Source organism: Cupressus sempervirens, chromosome 1 (assembly GCF_028749045.1).
Source record: "Cupressus sempervirens isolate cs-2001-9-10 chromosome 1, ASM2874904v1, whole genome shotgun sequence".
NCBI classification, from domain to species: domain Eukaryota; kingdom Viridiplantae; phylum Streptophyta; class Pinopsida; order Cupressales; family Cupressaceae; genus Cupressus; species Cupressus sempervirens.
In genome coordinates, this window is record NC_143118.1 from 615029265 (window position 1) to 615055207 (window position 25943).

At 39.6% G+C, this 25943-nt stretch overlaps 1 protein-coding gene across 2 annotated transcripts in view; it reads left to right on the top strand.

Moving 5' to 3' along the window:
• The window catches only part of LOC149579412 (tyrosine aminotransferase-like), a 99632-nt gene that overhangs the window by 15900 nt on the left and 57789 nt on the right, over window positions 1-25943 (top strand). For both annotated transcript variants that reach the window (XM_089832571.1, XM_089832575.1), the window contains exons 3-4: window positions 13105-13444; window positions 13564-13782. In XM_089832571.1, the coding sequence (XP_089688697.1) occupies window positions 13105-13444; window positions 13564-13782 (559 nt within the window). The remainder of the gene's footprint in view (window positions 1-13104; window positions 13445-13563; window positions 13783-25943) is intronic.

The window sequence follows — 25943 nt, forward strand, 5'->3', positions numbered from 1 at the left end:
GTCTCCGTGCCATCAGTACTAGAGGCCACCACCATGTCAGGCATATCACAAACAATCTGCTGCAGCACCCAACTCAACTGAACCTGTCTCTAGTGGGAACAAACCCGATATGCCAATGTTAGTATCAAGGATGGATGCATCCCCATCTCCACTGTCTTTGACAATCTCGACCATGGACATCCTCGGATCACCAGACACCACAGCTTGTGACTGTATAGAATCTGGTAAAGACTGTAGTCGCTCTAACTCCATGGTCACTTTAGCCAAATGAAACTGTGACTCCTCGAAAGCCAACTGTGTACTCTCAAGAATCTCAGAAGTCACCTCAAGCTGCTGAGTAAGCTCACTCACCTCATCTTCCTTAGCCAATAATGCATCGTATGCTGTACTCCCCCACTCCATAAGATAATCTCTGTCGGCTACCAACTGCATATAATTTTGTCTCAAAATCCGGATAGCTTCCCATAAAGAGTGGATCTCTGTCAAGGAAAGACAACTGCCTCCCTGCTCATCACTAGTAGGAGAACCCCATCCATACACTGCTAACAACTGACGAGCAGCATCAAAATGCTGGCAAGCAATAGCAATGTCTCGTTCACTAACTCTCAACTGACTAGACACATGATAGCCCTGGCTAGACTGTCTCCTACAAACCTCCTCTGACGCACTGTCTAAAGGAGTATCCTCAAAATTAATGGTCTCTAGAGTATTACCATCCATATCCTGCGAATCAACTCCAAAGCTCATATCAACATATGGAGTATCAAATGCTGTAGCACTACTGTCCAACTCCTCTGTACCAAAAGAAACTACCAAGGAAACTAAGTCTTCAAAACTGCCCACTGCATCCTCCTGGATGTCATCAATGCCAATAGGATCCTGGGACTCATCTGTACACACTGCCAAATATGAAAGATCATCAACAGATTCCAGCAAGAATGGTCGACTGGATATATGAACAAAGCCCAACATCGGTGTATAAAAACTAATACCAATATCGGACAAGCTGCTGGCACAAGAAAAGACAACACCGTGCAATTTGCTAATCAAATCCATGATAGCACCCAAACAATCACTGCTACCAAAAAGTGTTAAAGATCTCCAGTCAACTGAATCCCAAACACCAATGAAACAATCTCAAGTCCATATCCGTAAACTAGAAACAGCTGGTAACTCAAGCAAACTCCTCACCTGAGTAATATGACTAATACCCACTAACTCCACATACCTGTTTGACATTGTCCCTGTATCCTGAATGTGAATACAAGATGAACTCGCAACATTATCAGCGACCACATATGATCTGCTTGCCGTAGAAAGTTGAGTATCAGGAGTGCAAGATGAAACTAAACTCAACTCCATGCCATGCTTATCCCCATGTCTCTCCCAGTCCTGTAATGCCAATGGAGTATTTACCAAAGAAGCTCGAGTGTCCTCAAGCTCGCAAGAAAGCTTGTCAACTTCCTCCTCCTTCCTCCTCAAGGCATCTGAATAGTCTCCGACAAGGCTAAGAAGATGGTCACGATCTGATAGAAGATATAAATAACTCAACTTCATCGTGTTCATTCCTTCCCTAATCACCTGTAAGTCAAACACAAGAAGACTTTGCCTGAACTCCCTTATGTCTACCCTGTAACTGAATCATTTGGATGTGATCCTCTATCATATCCCGCACCCTGTCATGAAAAGATAATGAAGTCACAATACTGTCTTTGCTCACCTTCAGCTGGTTGGACAAATCATGTGAAGTACTACCAACCTCAACCTCATGTGACGAAGCATCTATCTGTGCCTGGTACTCTCTCTCAGCAAAGTCATGAATGCTCAATGTCTGCTCATCTCTACCAAGTATCCCACCATCATGCACAACAACATCCTCATAATCATCATCTGAACCCACTTCGTTGTAGTCACTGCCTGTTGGAACTAAACCATCCCGAGTACCTGTGACATCACCCTCTGACGACCTGTATACAATTGTCTCAACCTGAGTATCAAGTTGACCGTTACTATCAATCTTCGTAATATCCATTCCCACTACCTTCTGAAGTATTGTGTGCCCAACATCTTCCTCCAAGCTAGTCTGATTTTTGTCCTCCCTAGATTCAGCTATCTGCTGGTCACCAACTGCTGCAAACTTCTTGTAGAGGTTTCTAGATACCTCACTTGTAGAGACCTCTTGTTCCTCTCTCTCTTTGTTCTGTGATGTAATCCTCTTAAACATGGAAACCATCAATTCATTCATCCTTTTCTGACTTTCATCCAACTTTTTCAAATTTTGTTTAAGCTTCTTCATATCCTTGCCCCACTGCTTTTGAGTACTTGAAGTAAACATGATTAGCTAACTGATTCAATGTCCAATCTACCCAACAGGATGGCAGGTCAATAGCTCTGATACCATTGTAATAACCCCAACAGGTTATAACTTCTTCAATCACAAAAAAATCTTTATACTTCAGTTGTTTGACATTTCATCAAACACTTTGCAAGCAAGGGTCATCTGACTGATATAACTTTTCAGATTGCTGCAGTGATTCTTGTTTGGATTTGCCTCAAAGAGAATGCTTACAAAAGACTCCAAATTGTCTAATCAATGACCTAACATAAATATGCAACTAATTTTGGCAATAGTGAATGCATATATGAGTTCTAATCATGAAAATGATCACCTACAGCCAACTGGTATTTTAACAAACAGTTGGTATGCAACTAACTGGCTGATAAGAAATGATATATTAATGCTCAAAGACAACTATTAATGACCAACAATTGTATCTCCTTGATTGAGAATGAGTATCCAATATAATATTCATACTAAGTTAGCCAAGACTTTTGGCATTTACAAAGATATCAAAATATGTTGATTGCTGGTAAGTAATATGCACCTACAGTTGCCAATGAAAACTAATGCAAAACTAAATATCTAACTTAAATACTCCCCTACAGCAGTACGCTAATCACATGCATGATTAAATATAACTAAAGCCATGGATTGCTGATACCATTGTGAGAAATGCAACAATGAATGATGTATCTATTAATGAATGATAGGTCTGATATAAAATGACAATTACAACAACACCCTATAGTGAAAGGCAACTATGAAAAATACACATCACACCTAGTATATGAAGTTGCCTTTGAAAATAGATGAATTGCAATACCACTGAACAAAAAATAACCTCCTTAAGTGCCCAAGTCGTGCCTCTCTAGCTGCTGCCCCTGTTGCTTGCTTTTTTTTCCGAATTTGCTTTTCTCGTTTTTCTTTTTCGAACTACTTTTTCGGATTGCTTTTTTTGGAGCTGTTTTTTCGGACTGCTTTTTCCGCCTGCTTTTTTCGGGTCTGCTTTTTCGGCCTGCTTTTTTTTCGAACTGCTTTTTTTTTCGGCCTGCTTTATAATGGCTTCATATAATTTCTGACCTGCTAGAAATGACCTCCAGTAATTTCGACTCTGCTAAAATTGCCTCTTGAAATGCTGAAATGCTGAAAATGGCCTTAGGCCCAATGATGCCCTAGCTGAAGTGACTGAAATATCACCTCCAAATTCACTTCCTTAGTTATGCTAATCCAAGAGAGTTTTCGTTCCCAAAGATCAATTGACTTTCTGAAACCGCTTGGCTCCACAATAGACTATGTGACTAAATCACAATTTGATTTCAAAAGAGAAATAAACAACTGGATGATTAGAATGAAGCCCGGGGTGCCTATTTATTCTTTTTTCTCCACTTTCTCCAGAAGCTTCTAGAACATTATTTTATTTTATCTATTAAGTGACTTTATAAAATATTTTAATTCAAGTCACTTTATTAAATTAATTAAATATAAAGTTACCTTTTTAATATCTATTTATTTGATAACTTTATAAATAATTAACTTAATACCACTTATTTATTTAATTAAAATAATTAATTAGTCATCCTTATAAAATATTCATTATTTTGAACAACCTAATTAATTAAATTAATTAAATCAAATTGCCTCCAAAATGGGGACATGACAATCATTTCTAGATTTGCAATATGAATATCAATTAGAAGTTTGATTTACAATCATTTTCAGGTCTTGTTTGTTGAACAAAAGTTGAAGTTTTAATTTTCAGGCATAGTTGGATGCTAAGTTTGTAACAGCTTCCAAAAAAAAAATCTTTCAACATGGGTTATATTAACATATTTTATTATTTTAATGTGGGGCCAGCGAATGGGCAGAAAATCACCATATATTAATTTTTAAAAAAAAAGTTGAATTCTATTTTAAAATTGGAAACTTCAAGCAGTCCCCAGGATAGATGGGAAACGACTATAGAGTCCCCGGGACGGTCAACACCCTCTGGAAATGCGTTGACCGTTTTCGAAGTTTCAGGGATGGGTTTCCAATTTTCTTGCTTGGGTGGGGATGGCTTGGAATGTTTCCAGCCGTCCCTAAGTCCTCGAAACGGGGACGGTTTCCGAAACTCAAGGCTTAGGGCTGGAAACATGTCCCTAGGTAACATAGAAGTTTTCGGACTTTTTAAATAGAGCCAGGAAATAGTTAACCAATCAGCATTTAGAAACACAGTCGTCTACCGCCTCCTGGCTTCTTAGGGTTAGTCACAAATACACTGCCTCCCGGATCAGCAATCACTACACACACCACATTGTTTTATTTTTGTCAGATCTTAATGTTTGCTCACACACCAACGGAAATGCTCTGCAAGCTCCCCTCAACGGGTAAAATCTACTCAAAATAGAGCAGTTATCGAGTCTATAATCTATAAAGAACCTGGATCATTACAAAGCTTAAATTTGAATGAAAAGGAATTATCAAGTAAAATTGGTTTGAACTAGTACTCCTGACGCATTTTTTTTAAAGGGAAAAAATTATAATGGGATAATTTTCTTGAACGGTACACTATGGAGAAGTAGTAGAATTGGCTAGATTCTTTATGGAGCTATTTACAAAATAACAAATATTGCAATTTTTTATGTTGATACATTTAAATATTAGTAAAACAATATAATTGTGATTTGAAATATGAAAAAAAGGATATATGGACATAATAGCTATATAGCATAGCAACAAAATATTCATGTCTGTGTATTGGGAAACATAGAAAAAATAGATATATCATAAAACTATTGTGTGAGTAAGAATAAGTTTATCTTTCCTTTCTTATTGTCTCACTGTGGTGATGAATCTTATAATAGATCTAAAATATTGAATAAAGGAAAAAATATATAAATAGAGAGTCAAGTGAAGAATGTGGTATTTCATAGAAATCTTGAAGGGGAAAGAAAAAATTCATGGGACAAAATTTCAGCGATTTACAGCTAAAACATAAAAGCGATATTTTGTTAGTGCTTTTCAGTAGAAAATAGTGAAACGAGAAAAGCGGAATTTCACTTAATAATTCTGATACCGCACTCTACCGAATTTTTCAGGTTTTTCAAGTGCTCTTCATCTATATAAATGTACAGCTAAGTCTACAATTTATAAAATAAAGGTTCCCATTGATAATTTATAACAGTTCAAATCAAAGTCAACCAAGTTGATCACTAACAAATAATATAATATTGTGTGACAATTTTTTTCGTCATTACACTAACATACCCTAATCAAGATATAAATATTATTACAAGTGGAGAAGATTTATTATGAAAGAGATGGAGCTATTAGGAAAACATTATTAACAAACTTAATTTGAAAAATTCCCATGAAAAAATCAGTTTTCACATTGCTCAAATCCACTTGAATGGTGGGATATATTTAGAGACAAAAAACATTGGTTACACACAAAAGAAAACTCATGTTCACAAGCATAATAATATTTTGAAGATTAAGAGGACTTAGGTTGAAAACAAAAAAATAAATTGTATTACAATAAATGAAGGAAGAAATTTATAGAGATTTTCTAATAATCAAGATTTCTTGATTTTGAATGTAAGGATCCACACCAACATTTTAATAATCAAGAGTGATAGAATTTATAAGGTAGAAAATGAAGTGATTCTTTTTTGTGCTACTAAGGATAATCCCTTTTTCAAAACTTCCATGTCCACTCATTTCAAATTCCTAATCGAACCTAGATTTTATTACAATAATAGATAAGTCGTTTATTATTAGTTAATGGTTATCTATTGTAAATATCTAACTAGCTTTAGTTTGCTTTCGTTTTTTGCTTTCTCTAGAATAGAATGTTTCCATTCTTTATGATCGTTTCCTAAGGAAACATTGTCTCATTATTTTGTATAAATTGATCATCTGGTCTCTGTTAATAACGTGCAAGTATTCTACCAATTACTTTGTAATATGGTATAGAGCTAATACTTCAAAATTTTTCAAAAATTCTATAATTTCTTTTTGAAATTATTTGCTTCAAAATTTTTGGAATTATTTCTGCGATTTCTCCAAAACCCTTCTAGGGTTTTCCGTTTTTGTGAAGGATTTGTGTGTTTCCTATCCTTTTCTAGGTTTTTTTTAGAAGAAAACTTCTGCTGAAAATTGCAGATCTGGTGGTTTTTTGTGCAAATCACACCCTCAAATGCATCTGCAAATCACGAGCTCTAAAATCGCATCGGATTTCACCACTTTGACTTTTAGTTCAACGTTCTCTGCACACCATGGGCGTCTGTTCCACATTGCTGAAGGGGCGTAGTGCTTTCTTTGCAAATCACGAGTGTTTGAAAAAAATGCGATTTCAGCCTGCAATGTCTAATGAAACTCGCGTTTTCTTGCTATGAATGGTGTTTTTTTTTTGCTTCATACAACCTAACTGCCCCTCTTTGCAATCAAATCTTCCATTTTTGGGTGTTTCTTCATCAGCAATCCACCATTTTTCTGCAACTATCGACCTCCATAGCTGCCGACTAGAGTTTTCTTTGAAACCTTAGTTTTTGACCTCAAAATTATTTTTGATCACAAATTCTTGGTGGGTTTTTTGAGAGCTCCACTGGGTGGTCGTCCGTTTTTCTGGGTACCTCGAATTTTGTGCCTCGATTTTCGAGCTAATGGATCCAGAAAATGACAACATATTCCTTCTGGGTTTTTTGAGCTCTCTTCTGGGTCACTCTTTGATTTTTCTGGGTCTTCCATATTTTTGCCTTGAAGAATGTGTCTTCATAGATTTTCATTGGAAAACATGCCATGGCATCTTTGACAAACATTCTGCTAGAGCATAACTCTAAATTCAATGGTCAAAATTATGGTACCTAGAAGTAGCAGATCATCGCAATTTTTGAATATCGGAACATCGATCAACTTGTTCTGGGTGTTACAAAGTGTTTGACTTCTCCGGGTCTTGATCAAGATACATGGGATTTGAATAGTCGAGAGGCAGTGATGCTTCTCAAATTATCTGTGGCTGATGACCAACTTTCTCAGATTCCATACGACAAGATAGCTGCTGAGATCTAGACACATCTCAAAGGTCTTCATGAGACTTCTAACAAAAGCAGAGCCTTCTTTCTGAAACACTCTGTTATCTATTGTCATGGATGAGCGCACCTTGCTCCAGGCACACCTAAATCGGATTCAAGAAATCCGTGATCAATTACTTGCCATCGGTCGCAAGATGGAGGAAGAGGATATTGTGGTTATCAGTCTTCAGAGTTTACCAAAATCCTATGAGCATTTTATTGAGACTCTTAACATCACATCTTCTGGTGTCGATTTGAAGTTCACTAATCTCTGCACGCTGCTACTTCAGCAAGATTGGTGGAAACAACAGTTTGGTAGCAGCTCCAGTTCCACCTCCATAGAGCAAGCTTTTGCTGTGAAATCCTTTTAGAAGGATAAAAGCAAGTTTCAGCAGCCATCTCAGTAGAAGTCTTCTGCTCCAGCATTAGATGGTTCTCGAAAGAACATTCAATGCAATTACTGCCACAAGTTTGGACACATGAAGGTTGAATGTCGAAAATGGTTAGCTGCACAGTCTAAGCAATCAGGTTCGCAACCTTTAAGCGAACAGTGTAGAGCACACTGAGTAGGCGGAATTTGCCTTTTACGTCTTCATGGCTAAAAGACCTATAGATCATGTGAAGTCGTCTACCTAGTACATTGATTCAGGTGCCTCTCGTCATTTCACTCACCGCAGAGACTGGTTTACTGACTACTAGCCTTATTCAGACTCTGTTATTTTTGGTGGTGAAGAAGAGTACACGGTTGTCGGTAAAGGCAACATTTAGATTCAGTCTGTTGGGAGGAATCTCATATTCCTTGATGTGTACTATGTTCCAAGGATGAAACTAAATCTACTCTCAGTTAGTCAGTTGCTGTGACATTCTCCACACTTGGCAGTCACCTTTAGTTTACATCAGTGTAGCATCACTGATCGGGCGACTAAGTCTATTGTTGCAGTGGGTCTTGAGGATTATAGGCTTTTCAGACTTACTGATTCTGGTGATTCTCAGGACTTAGCTATGGTTTCTTGATGGTCTTCTGTTAGCGCACTTTGGCATCAACGATATGTGCACTTAAATGTGCATTCTCTCATAGCTTGTTCTTGGATTGCCAAAGATTCAGACTCAACAACTTGGAGTTTGCGACGCATGCTAGGCTGGGAAGCAACATCGCACACCTTTTACAAGTGGCGACTCATGGCGAGCTTCTCAGGTACTTCAGCTTGCACATGCTGATATTTGTGGTCCTAGGGCCACTCCTCCTGTTCTTGGGTCCAGGTATTTTCTGTTGTTTGTTGATGATTTCAGTAGAAAAATGTGGGTGTATTTCCTCAAAAAGAAATCAAATGCATTTCCTATATTTTAGAAGTTTAAACCTTTAGTTGAAAAAGAGTCCGGGAAATCTATTATTACTCTTAGATCAGACAATGGGGAAAATTTTGTTCTAATATTTTCTCCAACTTCTTGGATACACATGGCATCAAATGCCAATCAACCACACCCCACACGCCACAACAGAACAGTGTAGTTGAATGTTGGAACAAAACAATCATCGAGATGGCTCGATCCATGCTCGAACACAAACATGTTTTGAAGCAGTTAACACTGCAGTTTATCTGTTGAATTGGCCACCCACAGTGGCGGTCAAAGGTAAAACTCAAAAAGAGGCATGGTTAGGTCGCAAGCCCAAAATTAGTCACCTGAAGGTTTTTGGTTCCCTTGCTTTTGTTTGGATCCCTGATGCTTCACGCACCAGGTTGGATGCTAAGAGTTAGAAACTTATGCTTGCTGGATATAGCAGTCTTCACAAAGCCTACCGCCTGATCAATGTTGGGACATCTCGTCTTATCTACAGTCGTGATGTAGTCTTTGATGAGTAGCAAGAACCTTTCATGCTTGTTTCTCCTGTTCTTGATCCAACAGACTAGCCTATGCAGGCTCATGATTTGAGAATTTGGCTTCCATTAGGTCCACCTGATGGGAGGGCTCCAGTAGCTCTTGCAGCTCTAGTTATGCCAGTGATACTTGTACAGACACCTCCAACTTCTCCTGTAGGGTCACCTCGCTTTGTAGATGCTTCACTTGAGTTTGATCCAAATTCTTCTGATAAGGATCCTGCTGATCAAGCATCTCTTGGTATTAATGTTGGTCATTCTCCAATCCGGCCTAAGTGGTGGGCTAAGACACTTGCTGATCTTCGTGATGATGAGCTCATTGATGGGAGAATTGCTTGGAAAAAGAGCGAAACTGCAGATTCTGTTAACTTTGCTCTCATGGCCAACATTCATAGTGTGTTTGAACCTCAAACATATTCCGAGGCTAAAGGAATTCTAGAGTGGGAACAAGCCATGACATCTGAACACCAGAGCCTGCTGAAGAACAACACTTAAGTTCTTTATGATCTTCCACCAGGGAAGAAACCCATTGGCTGCAAATGGGTCTACAAAATCAAATACAAATCGGATGGTGCTTTGGATAAGTGTAAAGCTCGTTTAGTGGCGAAGGGCTTTTCTCAGTGTCAGGGCATTGATTATGAGGAGACCTTGCTCCTACTACAAAGATGAGCACCATCAGATTAGTCCTAGCCATGACAGCACAATTTGGCTGGAAGGTCCATCTGATGGATGTCAAGAGTGCTTTCTTGAATGGTGATCTCCATGAAGAGGTCTACATGACGCAACCTCTTGTTTTCAAGGTTGCTGGTAAAGATCATCAGGTTCTCGGATTGGTAAAAGCTCTCTATGGCTTGAAGCATGCCCCTTGAGCATGGCACATAAAAATTGATAAGTACCTCAGTGATCAAGGCTTCAAGATGAGTTCTACAGACTCAAATCTGTACATCAAGACTATTGATAGTGGCATCATCCTTCTAGTTATTTATGTGGATGATCTGATCATCACTGGCAGTTTGACATTTTTGATTCAGAGAATCAAACATAATTTAAGCCAGTCTTTTGATATGGCTGACCTTGGGCTCATGCATTATTGCCTAGGTGTTGAAGTTTGGCAACAGTCTTCTAGTATATTCATCTCTCAGTCCAAATATGCTAGGGCCTTGTTAGACAAATTCTGTATGTAGGATTGCAAGCCTGCATCTACACCTATGGAGAAAGGTCTCAAGTTATCCGCAAAGTTTGATTCTCCTTCCGTTGATGATACTACATACAGGCAACTAGTAGGCAGCCTCATCTACCTTTCTGCTACTAGGCCTGATATCAGCTTCGCAGTTAGCTATATTTCATGCTTTATGACAACTCTGAAGGCTGATCATTGGATGGCAGTAAAGCATGTGCTTCGTTATGTGAAGGGCACTTCAAATTATGGACTTTTGTACTCTCGAAGTTCTAATCCTAAACGTAGTGGGTTCACAAATTCAGATTGGTCAGGCTTTGTTGATGATAAAAAGTCAACCTTTGGATGTGTTCAGTTTGGGATCCGGTGCAATCACATGGACCTGTAAGAAGCAGTAGGTAGTTTCTCTCTCCTCTATAGAGGGACTGTTAAGGCAGGATGTGAAGTTGTTTGGCTTCGTTGGATGCTTGGGGATATGCAGATGTCACCAGCAGGACCGACTACTCTGTTTGTTGATAATGAAGGCATATCAAGTTAGCACAAAATCCATTCTTCCATAAACGAACCAAGCATGTGGATGTTCACTGTCATTACATACCACAGCTGGTTGAAGACGAAACTATAGATTTGCAGTATGTTCCTACCACGGATCAAACTGCAGACATTCTCACCAAGCCTCTTGGTCCTGATAAGTTTGTCAAATTCAGAGGACAGCTTGGTGTGTTAGATAGATTAACCATTAAGGGAGGGTATTACAATAATAGATAAGTCGTCTATCATTAGTTAATGGTTATCTATTGTAAATATCTAATTAGCTTTAGTTTGCTTTCGTTTTTTGCTTTCTCTAGAATATAATGTTTCTATTCTTTACTATCGTTTCCTAAGGAAACATCATCTCATTCTTTTGTATAAATTGACCGTCTAGTCTTTGTTAATAACACGCGAGTATTCTACCAATTACTTCTATAATAGATTTACTCACTGAAGTCAAATGGGTGTCATCTTTCTCATTATACGCTTATTTTCAATTCTTTACACATGAGGAAGGATTCAATATGAATTTGGATCGAAGAGAAATAGGAAGAGAAGCGAGGAGAGAGAGAGAGAGAGAGAGAGAGAGAGAGAGAGAGAGAGCGTAAAATAGATAGGGGGAGATGAAAGAGAGAGAGGGGTAATATAAGCGACAGGTTGGTAGGGAGAAAGAAGAAGTGTCTATATGCGTGAGTAAGAAAGATATATAGCTAGGGAGAGGGGGATAGACAGGGGGAGCAACAATCGACATTGGCAAAATAAAGAGGCAAGGACTTACATTTACATGTGTGTTTAGAATAAAATTTCTAGATGGTTTCTATATTTAATCTACTTTTACTTTCCACAAGTATACTAAAATACAAAATAATTGATATACAATTACATAGAAAAAACCATAAACTAGCCTAAATCAAATGATACTTGAAATAAAATGTAATTATCTTGTATATATAGCTCAAAAGATGAAATTGTCGCATCAAATGTTTTATTGTATAAAAAAAAATATTACTAGCAAACCTTCTACATCATCAATATAAATATAGTGAGATCATTTGATAAATATAACACTATTGGCGTAACCCTTGCACCCTTCAAAGGTGCAAGTGCTAGTGTGTATCTTTCATATGATTTGAAAAATATCCATTTCCATCTATAAATGTGACTAAAGTAAGGAAATACCACTTGGACAATTCATAACTTATAGTTTTGGGCTCTACTTTATGTAACTGAAATCATGCTTTATTTTTCTTTCAAAATATTGTGACTATGTTTTTTCCACTTATGGAAGTCTTGTGAGTGATCAGATAATATATCTTTTCCAATTATGCTTAACATAATAAAGCATAGGAAAATTTGTTCATGGTGGCTACCAATTGTTATCGAGAAATTGAGTAGTTAGGCAGTTTGGCGTAACCAAGGGAAGTTATATGGGTGTGACGGTTCGCCTCGCACCCCCTCGAGTACTATATGTATGAATCCTCTTCTTGTGAAAGGACATGTTATGCATTGCAAATGTAATCTTGCTTTGATGATGAATGAATACATAAGTTGCTTCTGAGTTCTCTACAATTTTTGTATTCAATACCTTGTTCTGTATATATGCATTAAGTTGTGTTACCCCCACGATGGTAAACACCAATCTTCATCATAATGAAATTATAATGACGATGAGAACAATATATGTTTTCATACTGTCATTAAAAGATCATAAATCCTGTTTCAATTATGTAGTCATGTTTTCAAATACAAATTAGAAAACATAAATTCTGTGTCTCTGACTTCTTACATTCAATGGAAATTGTGAGTAGTTTTGGCCGAGTGACAGATGGGTTACAGATGGCACTCATTCAATTCTGCTGACAGTATCAGTTGTGATGAAAACTCACAATATGAAAGAGAAAAATAACTGTTCTGTAGAGAAAAAAAGAAGAGTATAAATTTTTCCTTAACATTGCGAGAAAATACAACTGAAAAGTGGATAGAATATAGTTTAGAATATTATCACTATTGTAAATTGGTTGATGGTCTAAGCACTATAAATTCAAAATTTTAATTCATGGCTCTGCATTATAAAATAACTTACAATATTGACAGCAGATTTTAGTGAAAAACGTGCTTTCCTTGCAGGGCTGTTGCAGAGCATCTTTCTCCTGGCCTTCCTTACAAGCTAGCTGCAAATGATGTTTACTTGACTGCTGGCTCTACACAAACAATGGAAACCATTTTTGCAGTTTTGAGTCGTAAAGATGCAAACATTCTCTTGCCAAGACCATCGTACCCGCTTTATGATGTTTTATTAGCATACAATGATATCCAAGCCCGGCATTATAATTTAATTCCTGAAAGGGATTGGGAAGTTGATCTAGACCAAGTTGAAGCAATAGCTGACAGCAACACAGTAGCAATTGTTCTTAGTAATCCGAATAATCCGTGTGGTGTTGTTTTCAGCCATGGCCATCTAGCTAAGGTATTGTGTAATTTACCTGGTTTGAGATTCTGCACCAGTGTAGAACTCTAATGTGGTTTGATGCTACATATTTTATGCAATTACATTTTTGAAAAAATAACAGTTGAATCATGATTCAGCTTGCAGAGACAGCTAAAAGGCTAGGCTTATTAATTATATCAGATGAAGCATACTCTTCCATGGTATTTGGTAATAAGCCATTTGTGCCAATGGGGTTGTTTGCAACTATTGTTCCAGTGGTTACCCTTGGAAGCATATCAAATCGATGGTTTGTTCCTGGATGGCACCTTGGGTGGATTGTCACTTGTGATCCTCACAGTATTCTGAAGGATACCCAGGTCTGTAATCAAATCAACTACATTTATAAATGATACACAGTTAATGATATTGTGGTACCATCGCTCAATGTTTGAAGGATGCTTTTGACTTTTCCATAATTATTGGAATCATTTGGATTGATGTAAATATAGTTCAGTGAAAGTCATCTAAAGTTCAAACTCTTCTTATGACAAATATAATTCATCAAAAGTTATCTAAAGTTTAAACTCTTTTCATGCGAACTCTGAAATCAACCTTAGGAGTTCCATCATGCTGGCCACTTGGTTATATGAGAGGGTTGTGCATATGCACAAGTATAACTAGATACAGACGGCAATTTTTATTAATACAAGTCCACACTCAAAACTAACACAAGAGGATGTAATTGACCATGAGTATTTACTTTATGTTTCTTGTAGCGGCCTGATTGAACCTCTCTTGAAACTAATACAAGAGGATGAAATCTATGATGACTTTTTACTTTCTGTTGCCTGTATCAGCCTGATTCAACCTTAGACTTTTGTATTTTCCCAACAAAAATCCATGATTGGTCGTAAAATCCTATTGAAGGACCTTATAGATCAAGCTGAAAAAAACATTACACAACTCTGATTGCAACTTTTTTCATGTCTGTAAAATATAACTACAATGATTAAACCCTAAGCATGGTAAAAAACCCTAGGCATGGTAATATAAAGAGGTATAGCGTCAGAACTTCATAGTGTACCAAAAACAATGGGCTGAATTCAATGATAGTCATTCAATCCTCTTATTATTATTTTTAGTACAGTTCCAGTAGTGAATTACTTCTTTTACCATGAAAAATAATAGTTTTAATGATAGAAATGCTTCTGGATAATACTGTAAATTTTGCTTGCATCAATGTCTTGGATCTCACTTTATCCATCAGCAAGGTGGGAAAAACATGATGGGTGGATTGCAAGTTTTGCTAAAAATGGAGGCCTGATATGCACAGGAAACTGGAAGATAAACATTGCTAGGGAAATAATTAAAATTTATGGGTTTAGGGTTTAGGGCAGGTGTAAGTCATATGTTGAAACATTCAAATTCAATACAGAGATAAGAAGAATGCATTAAATTCAAATGATGATGGTACAAAAAAATCCTATGACGATAATACAAGAGGATGTAATCTACCATGACTGTTTGCTTTCTGTTGCTTTTAGCAGCCTCATTCAACCATAGACTTTTGTGTTTTCCCAATAAAAACCCATGATTGGTCCAAAAATCCTATTGAAGGACCATCTTGATCAAGCCAGAAAAAAGCATTATGCAACGCTGTTTGCAACTTTTTCCTCGTTATGTTCCCAAATTTTAATTAATTAATTGGTCCTTGTAATTTAAATGATATAATAAAGGACCTTTAATTAATTAATGAATATGGGCCCCACATTATACAGTAATGAAATAATCAATATTGTCCGCCTAAAGTTTTAAATCTCTAGATGCTTCTTGAAGGCCTTTATAAGTCAATAGCTGGGCATTGCAATTCATCATGGATTGGATTTGACTCTTGCATTTGTTTACCGTACAGGTAAAGAAATCAACGCATACAGACAATGGACACAAATAGCAGAATTATATTCGCAATAGTAGATGAATGATGCTTTACAATGATCCCAGACGGGATATAAATACTACTGCCAAACCTTTCCGAAGGAGTCCGTCGGCCACAATTATTCTATCCGTTACAAACTATTTATCGCCGGACTGTCGGCTACAGAATACCGAAACATCGCCGGACTGTCGGCTACAGAATACAGAAACATCGCCGGACCGTCGGCTATAGAATACAGAAACACCGCCGGACCGTCGGCTACAGAATACAAAAACACCGCCGGACCGTTGGTTACAGAATACAGAAACACCGCCGGACCGTCGACTACAGAATACAGAAACATCGCCGGACCGTCGGCCAGAAACACCGCCGAAACCATCCAGTCGGCTAACACCATCCCCCCCAAAAAGAAAAGTCGTCTCCTGATGACTGACAATATCTGAGACAAATTAACAAAAAATACATTTACAGAGTGACTACAACAAGAGAAATCTGCTTCCGACACATCACTGTCACCTTCGTCCCGTGCCTATAGCCTCTGCTAACACAACACTGTCTCCTGAAGCTGACCTTGATAGCCACCTGTGCTGCTTTCTCTGTTTTCAATTCCTCGGTACCTTGAGCCAAGTGTCGCTGCACTGCCTCCAACTGGATGATCAGCTCCTCCCGAGCTCTCTATGCATCCACCAAGACAGCCTCACAGCCAACACCTGCTCCCACTGCCTCTGGTACACAGAAAGTCCATGCCTGCAGCAACTTCAACTCTTCTCAACTGGTCAGACTCCCACGACTGATATCCGCCACGAGTGGGGGTCCAGGGGGCAACGCCCCCGGCGGGGTCGAGGGGCAGCACCCCCGCGGGGTCCTGGGGCAGCTCCCCGGGTGCGCTCCTTGTCGCAATACAGGGTGGGGTTGAGGGGCAGCGCCCCTCGCCGCCAAGACCAAATTAACACTTCGCAACCCACACAGAAATGCACGGATCACACCATTTTTGTCATTTTCTGCCGATTCTGCACTCTTTCTGGTAACCACGGATGCGTCCCTTTTCCTTTGGCATCATTTGTCACTCATTCTGAACAACTTGAATCTGTCGTCGTTTTTTTTTCTTTTTTGTTGGTAAATAAGTATCCTCCGTTCATTACAAGCACACTCCGCCGGAAAATAATGTCTACTACAATGCTCACAATCAGCAAGAGATGAAAACAGCCTCCACGGATGAGCATAGGGCAAATCATGAATTGAAACCTGCACCACTGCTATAGATCAATCCTTCCCACGGCAATGACCCGCAATAGCAACTCCAGGATCTGGTTGGACGACGGCAAAGTTCCGCCAGAAACCACTTCGCGGCAATTTAAAAAGCTCCGCCAGACGCAACCACAACTTCGCCGCCGGAGCTCTGAGACATTGACCTTTGTGTGGGTGAATTTCTTAAAAGGGGCGGAGTGTGTTCTGGAAGCTTCAGCAGCACTATTGCATTTAACACAAAAGAATCTCTATGGACAAGCCGTGGAATCGAAACACCAGCCGTGGAAAAAGAAGGAATTAAAATGTTTTAGTGCAGAACTCCGCGGCCAAGAAAGGAACTCCGCAGCTTCAATTCGCGCGGGCAAGAAAGAAACTCCACAGCTAAAGAGAAGCCCGCGGATGTTTCCGCGAACAAATGGTGGGGAGTTGACCGCAGGGCAGACTCTCGTGGAGAAGTGCCCGCGGGCCATCTCCCGCGGAGAGTTACCCGCGGACATGTGCCACGGGGCTCTCCCGCGGAGAGTTGCCCGCCAGCAGCCTTCGCTTCCCCACGGGCTCTCCCGCGGACTGCTTCTTTTTTTTTCAATTTTTTTTTATTTTTAAAAATTTTTTTATTTTCAAAATTTTTTTTTTTTCCAATTTTTTTTTAAAATTTTTTTTTTTCAAAGAAATCAAATAACAGAGGTACCTCCATTTTGCCTCCAGGCGTCGCCATTCTGCAATGACGACGGAGTCAGCTGGCTATCTTGTGACAGCGACGGAGTCTTCCTGGCACCATATATTTTGAATTTGGATCTGTTGACTGCCAAAGGTACCTTCTACTTGTCCAAAGTTGATAATCTGATCGCTCCATTGTCGTCGACCTTTGCCTTACGTTTGTTCTGTGCCACCCCCGTCGCCCACTGTGCCTGCAGCCGTTATGCAACTGGATTATTTGCTTGTTGTCGGTGCCCTTTCACTAATTTTATGCTGCGGTGTAACCTTTTCTTTTCGTGCGGTCTATTCACCATGTACTGGACAGTGGGATCTTTCATTTTTCTGTGTTCAAACTGTATGTTCTTCCCCTCAGCTTCAGCCATGGCAGCTTTTCCTTCTTCCGCTTCCCTGCATTCCTCTGGACATCCGTTTTCCTCCTTTTTCTCATCTTCGTCGATCGTTAACATATTGCAACTCGGAAAGAGTTCGTAGTTTTCTATCTGCCAGTGGTAAAGGCCATTCACCGAGTCCAGGTCGTCGTCATTCGATCCTCCGTCAAGTCTCAATACTCCTTCATCCGGTTCCATTCTCCTCTTTCCTTCGTCATCACTCTCGCCTTCACTGTCAGAATCTGACAATGCTGCCTCCTCGCCAACCATTTGCGTGTGCAGGTCAATTATGAATCTTTTGCCTCCGCGCTCCATTGATAGAGTATTGAGTTTCCAATTATGTTTTACTTTTGCTTGCACCAACCAATCCCGTCCCAGAATAGCATCATAGCCTTTTCTTTTTAATGGAATGACCACAAAATCCAATAAAAATGGTTGCGTACCAATTGTTACCGGTTGTGTGTTCAGAATTCCCAACGGTTTGATTCCATGTTGGTCTGCCGTGAGCAACTGAAATGCAGGTGGCCACAGCGTCGGCTTTCCCAACTTCTTCCAAGTATCCTCCGGCAACACATTCACGCCGAACCCTCCGTCAACAATTGTCTCTGTCAAAACATTTCCCAAAATCCCCATCTCGACGACTGCTGGATGCCGTCCGGAGGTGAGTGCCAGCAGCATTGGGTCTGTTGCCGTCGCTTCCCTACTGTCCCTTCCTGTGTCCTCTGTTGCTTTCGAAAACGGTGTATGATTCAGAATGGCCATCTGTAACTGGGGCATTGTGAGAAGGAGGTCACTTATCTTGACTGGTATCTCCGTTTGTAAGATCTGCCGTACAATGTTTTGTTCTACGAAGGTCTTTGCCAAGGTGCCGGTGATATCCTTCAACTGAGATGTCCCCGTCGACGATGCCTTTGCAATTTTCGCTTGTGCTTCCCCCACTTTTCTCTTTTCCTCTGTTTGCCTCCGTGTAATTGCCAGAACCTCCTCTACATCCATGCCAACAGTGATCAAGTTTACTCCAGCCTTTGGACACTTGGAATCTTTGTGATCGCCGAGTCCGCACCATCTGCATAATAATTTCGGTGTGTTTGCCGCTGTACAATCTCGCACAAAATGACCCCACAAATTACATGCTTGGCATTGAATGATCGGCCGTCCGTTTGCATCATACTGGGTTCGACTTCGGGTTCCATTATTATTGTTATTGTTGTTATTATTTTGCCCTCTGTTATTATTCCTATATCCTCCGGATGTAGCACCGGCGGTATTTGTGTTTCCGCTACTACTCGACGGGGAAGCCTCCTGTATGAGAAACACCTGCGAAGATCCTCTTGTCTTCATGTTAAAGGGACAATCCTTTGTCGAATGGCCCATGATCTGACAGATGTCACAGAATTGGTTCTTTGGACATGATCCCTTAGTATGACCGTCGGTCTTACATTCCGTGCACCACAGTTCACTACCTTTTGGCTCCTCCTGCATGTTTTTAAACTCCTTCATCATGCGAACCATATCCTTCTGTAGGGCACGAACCTTCTTGCGGCTGCCTTCGTCGTCGCTACTATCATCTTCGGCAGGCTCGTCGTCATCAGAATCAGAAGAGCTAGTTTTCTTCTTCTTTGTCTTCTGCTCACTTTCAAGGTCCAGTGCTCTATTATACGCGTCCACATATGATGACGGTGACACAATTTTCATTTTCCTCCTCAACTTGGAGCGTAGGCCGTCCACAAACCACCTTTTCTGCAATCCGTTCGCTGGCTTGCTTTCCATTTTGTTTATTAAGTCTTTCAATCTCCTGGCGTAGACACGGACAGTTTGGTGCTTCCCTTGCTTGGTATTGAAAATTTTCGCTACGATTTCATTATCATCCCGCAAGAGTTTAAATTCCGCCAAGAACTCCTTTTTAATCTTATCCTAGGTATCCAGCTTCTGCGGATCCATATCCGAAAACCAATCAATCGCGACACCCCGTAGGGTTGCCGGAAATTGCCTGGCCCATTCGTTGGCATCTGTGATTCCATTTGCCCGCCAGATCGTCTCACATGTCTTACAATGTCGGATGGGGTCGGCTGCACCATCACTTTCAAATTTCGGCAGCTTTTCTTTGGGGCCCGCCATAACTCTGGAGGTCTGCACTCCTACAGTGGTCGACACTCCCACACCGGCGGTCTGCACTCCCACACCGGCGGTCGGCACTCCCACACCGGCAGTTTGAACTCCCACACTGGCGGTCGGCACTCCCACACTGGAGGTGTCGACAGTTGCAACCCTTGGTGTAGACGGAGGATCTTCCGAAATTGTTTCCCGTGGAAGTCTATCCTGGACGAAGAGGTCACTCCACGCTCGTGCTCCGTCGACACTGCGAGCCGTGCGAGTTGATGCTCTCCCGTCTGAATTTTCTTCCCTCGGCGAACACAAATTCAAGAACTCCTCCCGTGCTTCTTCCACCAATTCCACCCATTGTCGAGTCTCCTCCAACAATTCCTCCGCACTTCGGTTTCCGTCGGCAATCTTCTGGAATCTCCGTCGGCATTCAGCTTGCTGTGCCAAAATTAAATTCTCTTGCGCAATACGGATTCCATCTTTTCCCTTCACCTTATTCCGATCCTTGTTAAGCTGATTTGGCATTAATCTTCATTCCTCCCACCTTCTAGATTCATAAGGCAACGACGCCAAATGTTTACCGTACAGGTAAAGAAATCAATGCATACAGACAATGGACACAAATAGCAGAATTATATTCGCAATAGTAGATGAATGATGCTTTACAATGATCCCAGACGGGATATAAATACTACTGCCGAACCTTCCCGAAGGAGTCCGTCGGCCAAAATTATTCTATCCGTTACAAACTATTTACCGCTGGACCGTCGGCTACAGAATACAGAAACACCGTCGGACCGTCGGCTACAGAATACAGAAACACCGCCGGACCGTTGGTTACAGAATACAGAAACACCGTCGGACCGTCGGCTACAGAATACAGAAACACCGTCGGACCGTCGGCTAGAAACACCACTGAAACCATCTAGTCGGCTAACAACATTTCTGGAGGTTGAGGAAGATTGTGTGTAGTTTCGGAGGTGGAAGACCCTCCCTACTCTGCCTGTTGCAGTTTCAGTGGTCCATCGCCACCCTATCTTGTCGTTGGAGATATCATTCAGATATCTCACTATGTGTGCTAGATTTGCTAATTCATTGTCATTTGGCAACTTCTTATATTTGTTTGGATCTTGTTTGATCAGCATATGTAAATTGAAGTATTGTCTTTATTGGATCTGAAATTAATATATTTTGTGTCGTTGGATTTGTCCACAACCTTATGGTGTTCCTCCTTTCCATCCAAAGCACTATCATCATCTTTGAGTATTTATGTATTCGTTGGCATTGTTGGCATCCCATCTAAAAGGCATCCATTCTAGTATTCGCTTAGGTACCATATTTGCCTAAAATAGGCCTAATTCAGATTCGCATCCTAATTCGGGCGTGGATCCATGAGGGTTTGGGCAGGATCCGTGATTTTGCCCGTGGAAATGTCAGGATTCGCAACCTGTGAATTTGGGCGGATCCATAGGCAAAATCACGGATCCTGCCCGAATTTCGCTCGAATCCGAGCGACTATTGAGGTACCCTTTGTGAATTCACTGAAATCCACAGGTAGGGCTGGGTAAAAAGTGGGCCCAACTTGCAAATTTTAGATTTTTTAATACTTTTTTGCCTCCAAACCCTAAAAGCAACCCTTTTATTGTTGAAGTAAACACATTTCATCTCACATTTGCTCTCTATTTTGCTCTATTATAGTTGCAAGTTTGAAGTGAAGTGTTGGGATTCGAAGGAGATCGATCGTGGAGCTGCAAATACCTTGCAAGAAGTGATTAAGGTATACATTTCAATCATTTTCTTTAGTTCTTTCATAGATTATTGATTTATTTCAAGTTTTTCAAAAATTATTAAATTTTCTTAAGTTTTTGTATAAGTGTTGAAGCATGGTTTTCTTTCATTTTTTTCCTAGGTTGCAAGAATCATACAATTAGTCAAGGCTCAGTGGGTGGGTAGGGATCACCAAAATTCAAAATTGATAAGTTATCTCCTTTATGGAGACGCACAACAAGAACTTCATAATGTCTTGGGGGTGGGTCATACATATGGAAGTGTAATTATTGCCATGTACAATATATAAGTTCCTATACTCGAGTGAAAGGACATTTTTTGGTCTCGAGGGTCAAGGAATTAAAATATGTGAGAGAAGTGGCGAAGATAAGAAGGGATTACTAGCTGCGCAAATAGAAGCTTTAGCAAAAAAGCAAGAAGATGTAGATAGAGAACTTGTAAAAGGAAAACTTAGTGCTTCCAAACCAGAAAATAAACCAACACCACCATCCGATCAACCAAGCACAAGATCACATCCTTTTTTCCTATTTCATCTACAGATGATGAAGCTGCAGAACCAACTCTTCTCATCCGCAAGGGAGGCCCATTAGATAGGGCATTCCAAAATGAATTGAGAGATATTGCTGATCATAAAGTGGTACATTGCTTATTTGCAAATGGTGTTCCATTTAATTTAGTGAGATCACCTTATTGGAGGGAGATGATGCAAGCAATAAATGAAGCACCTTCAGGTTATAGAGCATCTAGTTATGAATAGTTGCACACTACCATATTACATGATGAGAGGAGAAATGTAGAGGCCAAACTTGAACCAATAAGAGATTCTTGGGTTCAAACGGGTGTGTCTATTATTTTGGATGGATGGAATTATTGTAAAAATTGTCCACATCAATGCTATTGCTGTATACCCCAAGGGGGCGATGTTCTGGAAGGCAGTTGATTGTGAAGGGCAAGTCAAAGATGCAAAATTTATTTCTTGCATTCTCATTGATGCTATAGAGATAGTGGGTGCTGATAATGTTGTCCAAGTGGTCACAGACAATGCAAAAGTATACAGGGCTGTAGGGTTAATGGTAGAGTCTAGATATGACCACATCTTTCAGACACCATGCACCATCCACTCTCTCAATTTGGTGATGAAAGCAATTGGCACTTAAATAGATTGGGTGAAACAAGTATATGAGGAGAATGAAGAGATTCAAATGTTAGTGACAAATCACCACATGTCACAAGCAATTTTAAGGAGTTTCTTGCACTTGGAATTATTGAAGGTGAATATGTAAATCAAAAATTTAATTTATATATTGGATTACATAGTATTGTTTTTTGTGTTGTTTACATTGACATATTTTAATTTTATTACTAGCTTGAGTTTAACATGTTCTTAGATTGCTGAAACTCGCTTTACCTCTCACACAATCATCTTGAGACGACTTGTGAAGGTAAAGGATGCATTGACACAAATGGTCATTAGCCCCCAATGGGGCATTAGGAAGAGTTCTAATACACAAAGGGCCCAATAAGTGAAATCAATGATACTTTCTGTAAATAAGGATTGGTGGGGTTGTGTGGAGTATGTGTTGGAATTCACCGATCCTATTATGGCAATGCTTTGCTTTGCGGACACTGTTGAGCTATGCTTTGGGGATAATTATGATTCCATGGACACTATGTTGGAAAAGATTAAAATGGTAAGTTCTACATTCTTCTACCATTGTTTATTTGAGAGATATCTAGATTATAAAATTTAAATTGACATAATCACTAATGATATTTATTATTCTTATCTCATATTCCTGGCCATACAAATGAGGGAGAATGATCTTGAGGAAACCTTACAAAAAGGTAGAAGCAATTGTTCATCATCGATGGAACAAGATGACCACACCTTTGCACCTCCTTGCATATGCTCTATCCTCGAGGTATTGTAGTGCTTATCAAATGTTTGTGCTTATGTTATCCAATATTTGTGCTATTGATATTTGATAGTGTTAAATTGTATTACGTTATCCCCTTGGTACTATACTACAGAAGTACTTCACCTTGCAAGTAGAATGACACCATTTAGAGATGCAAAGGTTGCAAATGGATATAAGACGACACTAGCCAAAATCTTCCAAGATCCAAAATTGGGGTGAATGTGAGGAATGAAATTGCTTTCTTCATCTGAGGAAATGAATTCCACCCTATTGCTATAGCAGACCAACGTAGGATGGATGCCATTAGATGGTGGTACCTTCATGGGCAAGACTTCATGTACCTCCAACCTCTTGCCATAAAGATCCTATCCCAAGTAAGTTTGTAAAATTGAACACTTAAAAGTAATTTCTTAAAGTTAAGGCTCTTGATTCCTTGAATTTATATTGATTTTTGTATTCTTTTAATTTCTCTCTAGGAAGCGAACTCTTTTGTAGCTAAGTGGAATTAGAGTACTTACTCCTTTATCCACTCAGTCAAACGTAACCAGTTGGTTGCAAAAAAAGCAGAAGACCTTGTGTTCATTCACAACAATTGGTGCTTGTTGTCACAAAAGGGATCCCAAGTACAAGAAGGGGCTCGAGAAGCTTTGGGATGTAGAATCCGAGATTCCTAATTTAGATATGCCCATCTAGGATCTTGCTAGAGCCATTTTGGCTAATATGGATGAGGAGAATTATGAGTTGATAATCCCTGTTACTAGTAGTGGAACCAGTTGGGTTCCTCTAGGGATGTAGATATGGCACTTGCAGCTCATCAGTACCCCTCTGATGCGGATTTTCTTGAAAATTCATTTGATGATTGAAATCAAAAACTTTATTCTTGACTCTTTTATGAGTGAATCATGTTACAAACTTTAAGTCTAATGATCTATATTTTGAATTTTCATAATTTCATTTTGTAATTCTGCAATTCAATGTGAATGTGTTAATTTTATTTATAATTGTGAAAATAGATCAATGATCAAGTATACTAGATTCATAGATCCATACTAGAACCATAGGTTCATACTATGAAATGTTTAAGTTTTAGAATTATTTATATATCTCTCATTTTTTAGAATATATATATATATATATATACACGAATCCAAAACGGGAAAAAAAATTCGCAAAATCCACGGATCCGATTCACGTGCCCGAATCGGATTTGTATCCCGAAGCGGCAACTAAGGATATTCGTCATTGATACAATCTCATTGAATCCTTATGCTTATGACCTGTGCGGCAACACACTCCCTTTCCAAAGATTCAAGACACCAACTCCGTACGACCCTCTCGACTTCCCACAACATACAATGACACCACTTCACCCTCACCGTACGACATGTCAGGTACCACTTTCGTACGGGCTCTTGGCCACTTTCGTACACTCTTGGTGACTCCAGTGTAAAACATACTCCATCTCCTCACCATACAGAGGAAGACTCTTATGGTATTGGATTACATTGTATGCCTAATGTGAAGAGATTTTTGTGCCCCCACTTAGGTTTCCATCCCCAATATCTTACATCTTACAAAAAAAATCATATCGTATGATAGGAAGGGTCTATTCACCGCCAAGGATACTTTGATTCCATCTAGCAGTTTGATAGGAGAAACTCTCAACCGAACACCTATCTTGCATATGTGACATTGCTGTATGAAGGGGAACATTACAGTGGTATCAGAGCTAGTGATCTTGCCATCCTATTAGGTATTGAGATCAAATCATGACGTCCAGTGATTGGGTGTTTGATGTATTGAGAGAGCTAAGAAGAAGTCAACAAAGGCTTCACAAACAAGCGAAAGAAACATTCTACCTCTTGGTAGGCACAAGGTCATTAATGACAACTTTCACTCCTAGGAGTGAGCATCAAGAATTGCAAACACACACCTTGACTGAGCTGCTAAAGAAAATCAAGAAAGATTGGGTTATTGGTAAATGGTCTAAAGCACAATATACTCGTCAATGGTACTCGTCATCTTAGCACAATATACAACTCAACAATGGTCTAAAGCGAGAGATCGACAAATGGCTATAGGCACAAGAGGATATGGACAAGCAAAAGAATTTAATCGCCCCTTTCGATGGAGAACAACAAAAACCACAAGATAATGAGAAGGTTGAAGCTAGAGAAATCATTGATGATTCAAAGGAGAGGAAAAAAGAACATGTCAATATAGAAGATCTGAAATAGGATGATAACCAAGCTAATGTTGAAGTAAACTCAGTGTGTAACAAGAGCATGGTTGAGAATCTATAGGAGAGTATGGATAACAATCTAGAGTCATATCAAGGGAATCATGAACCTAAATGTAATGTCCCCTTCTAAGAATTATTTATTATTTCCACTCAATATCCCAATATCTAGCAAGGGAGCATTTGAAATGAATAATAGCTTATAGAATAACAGTAGATG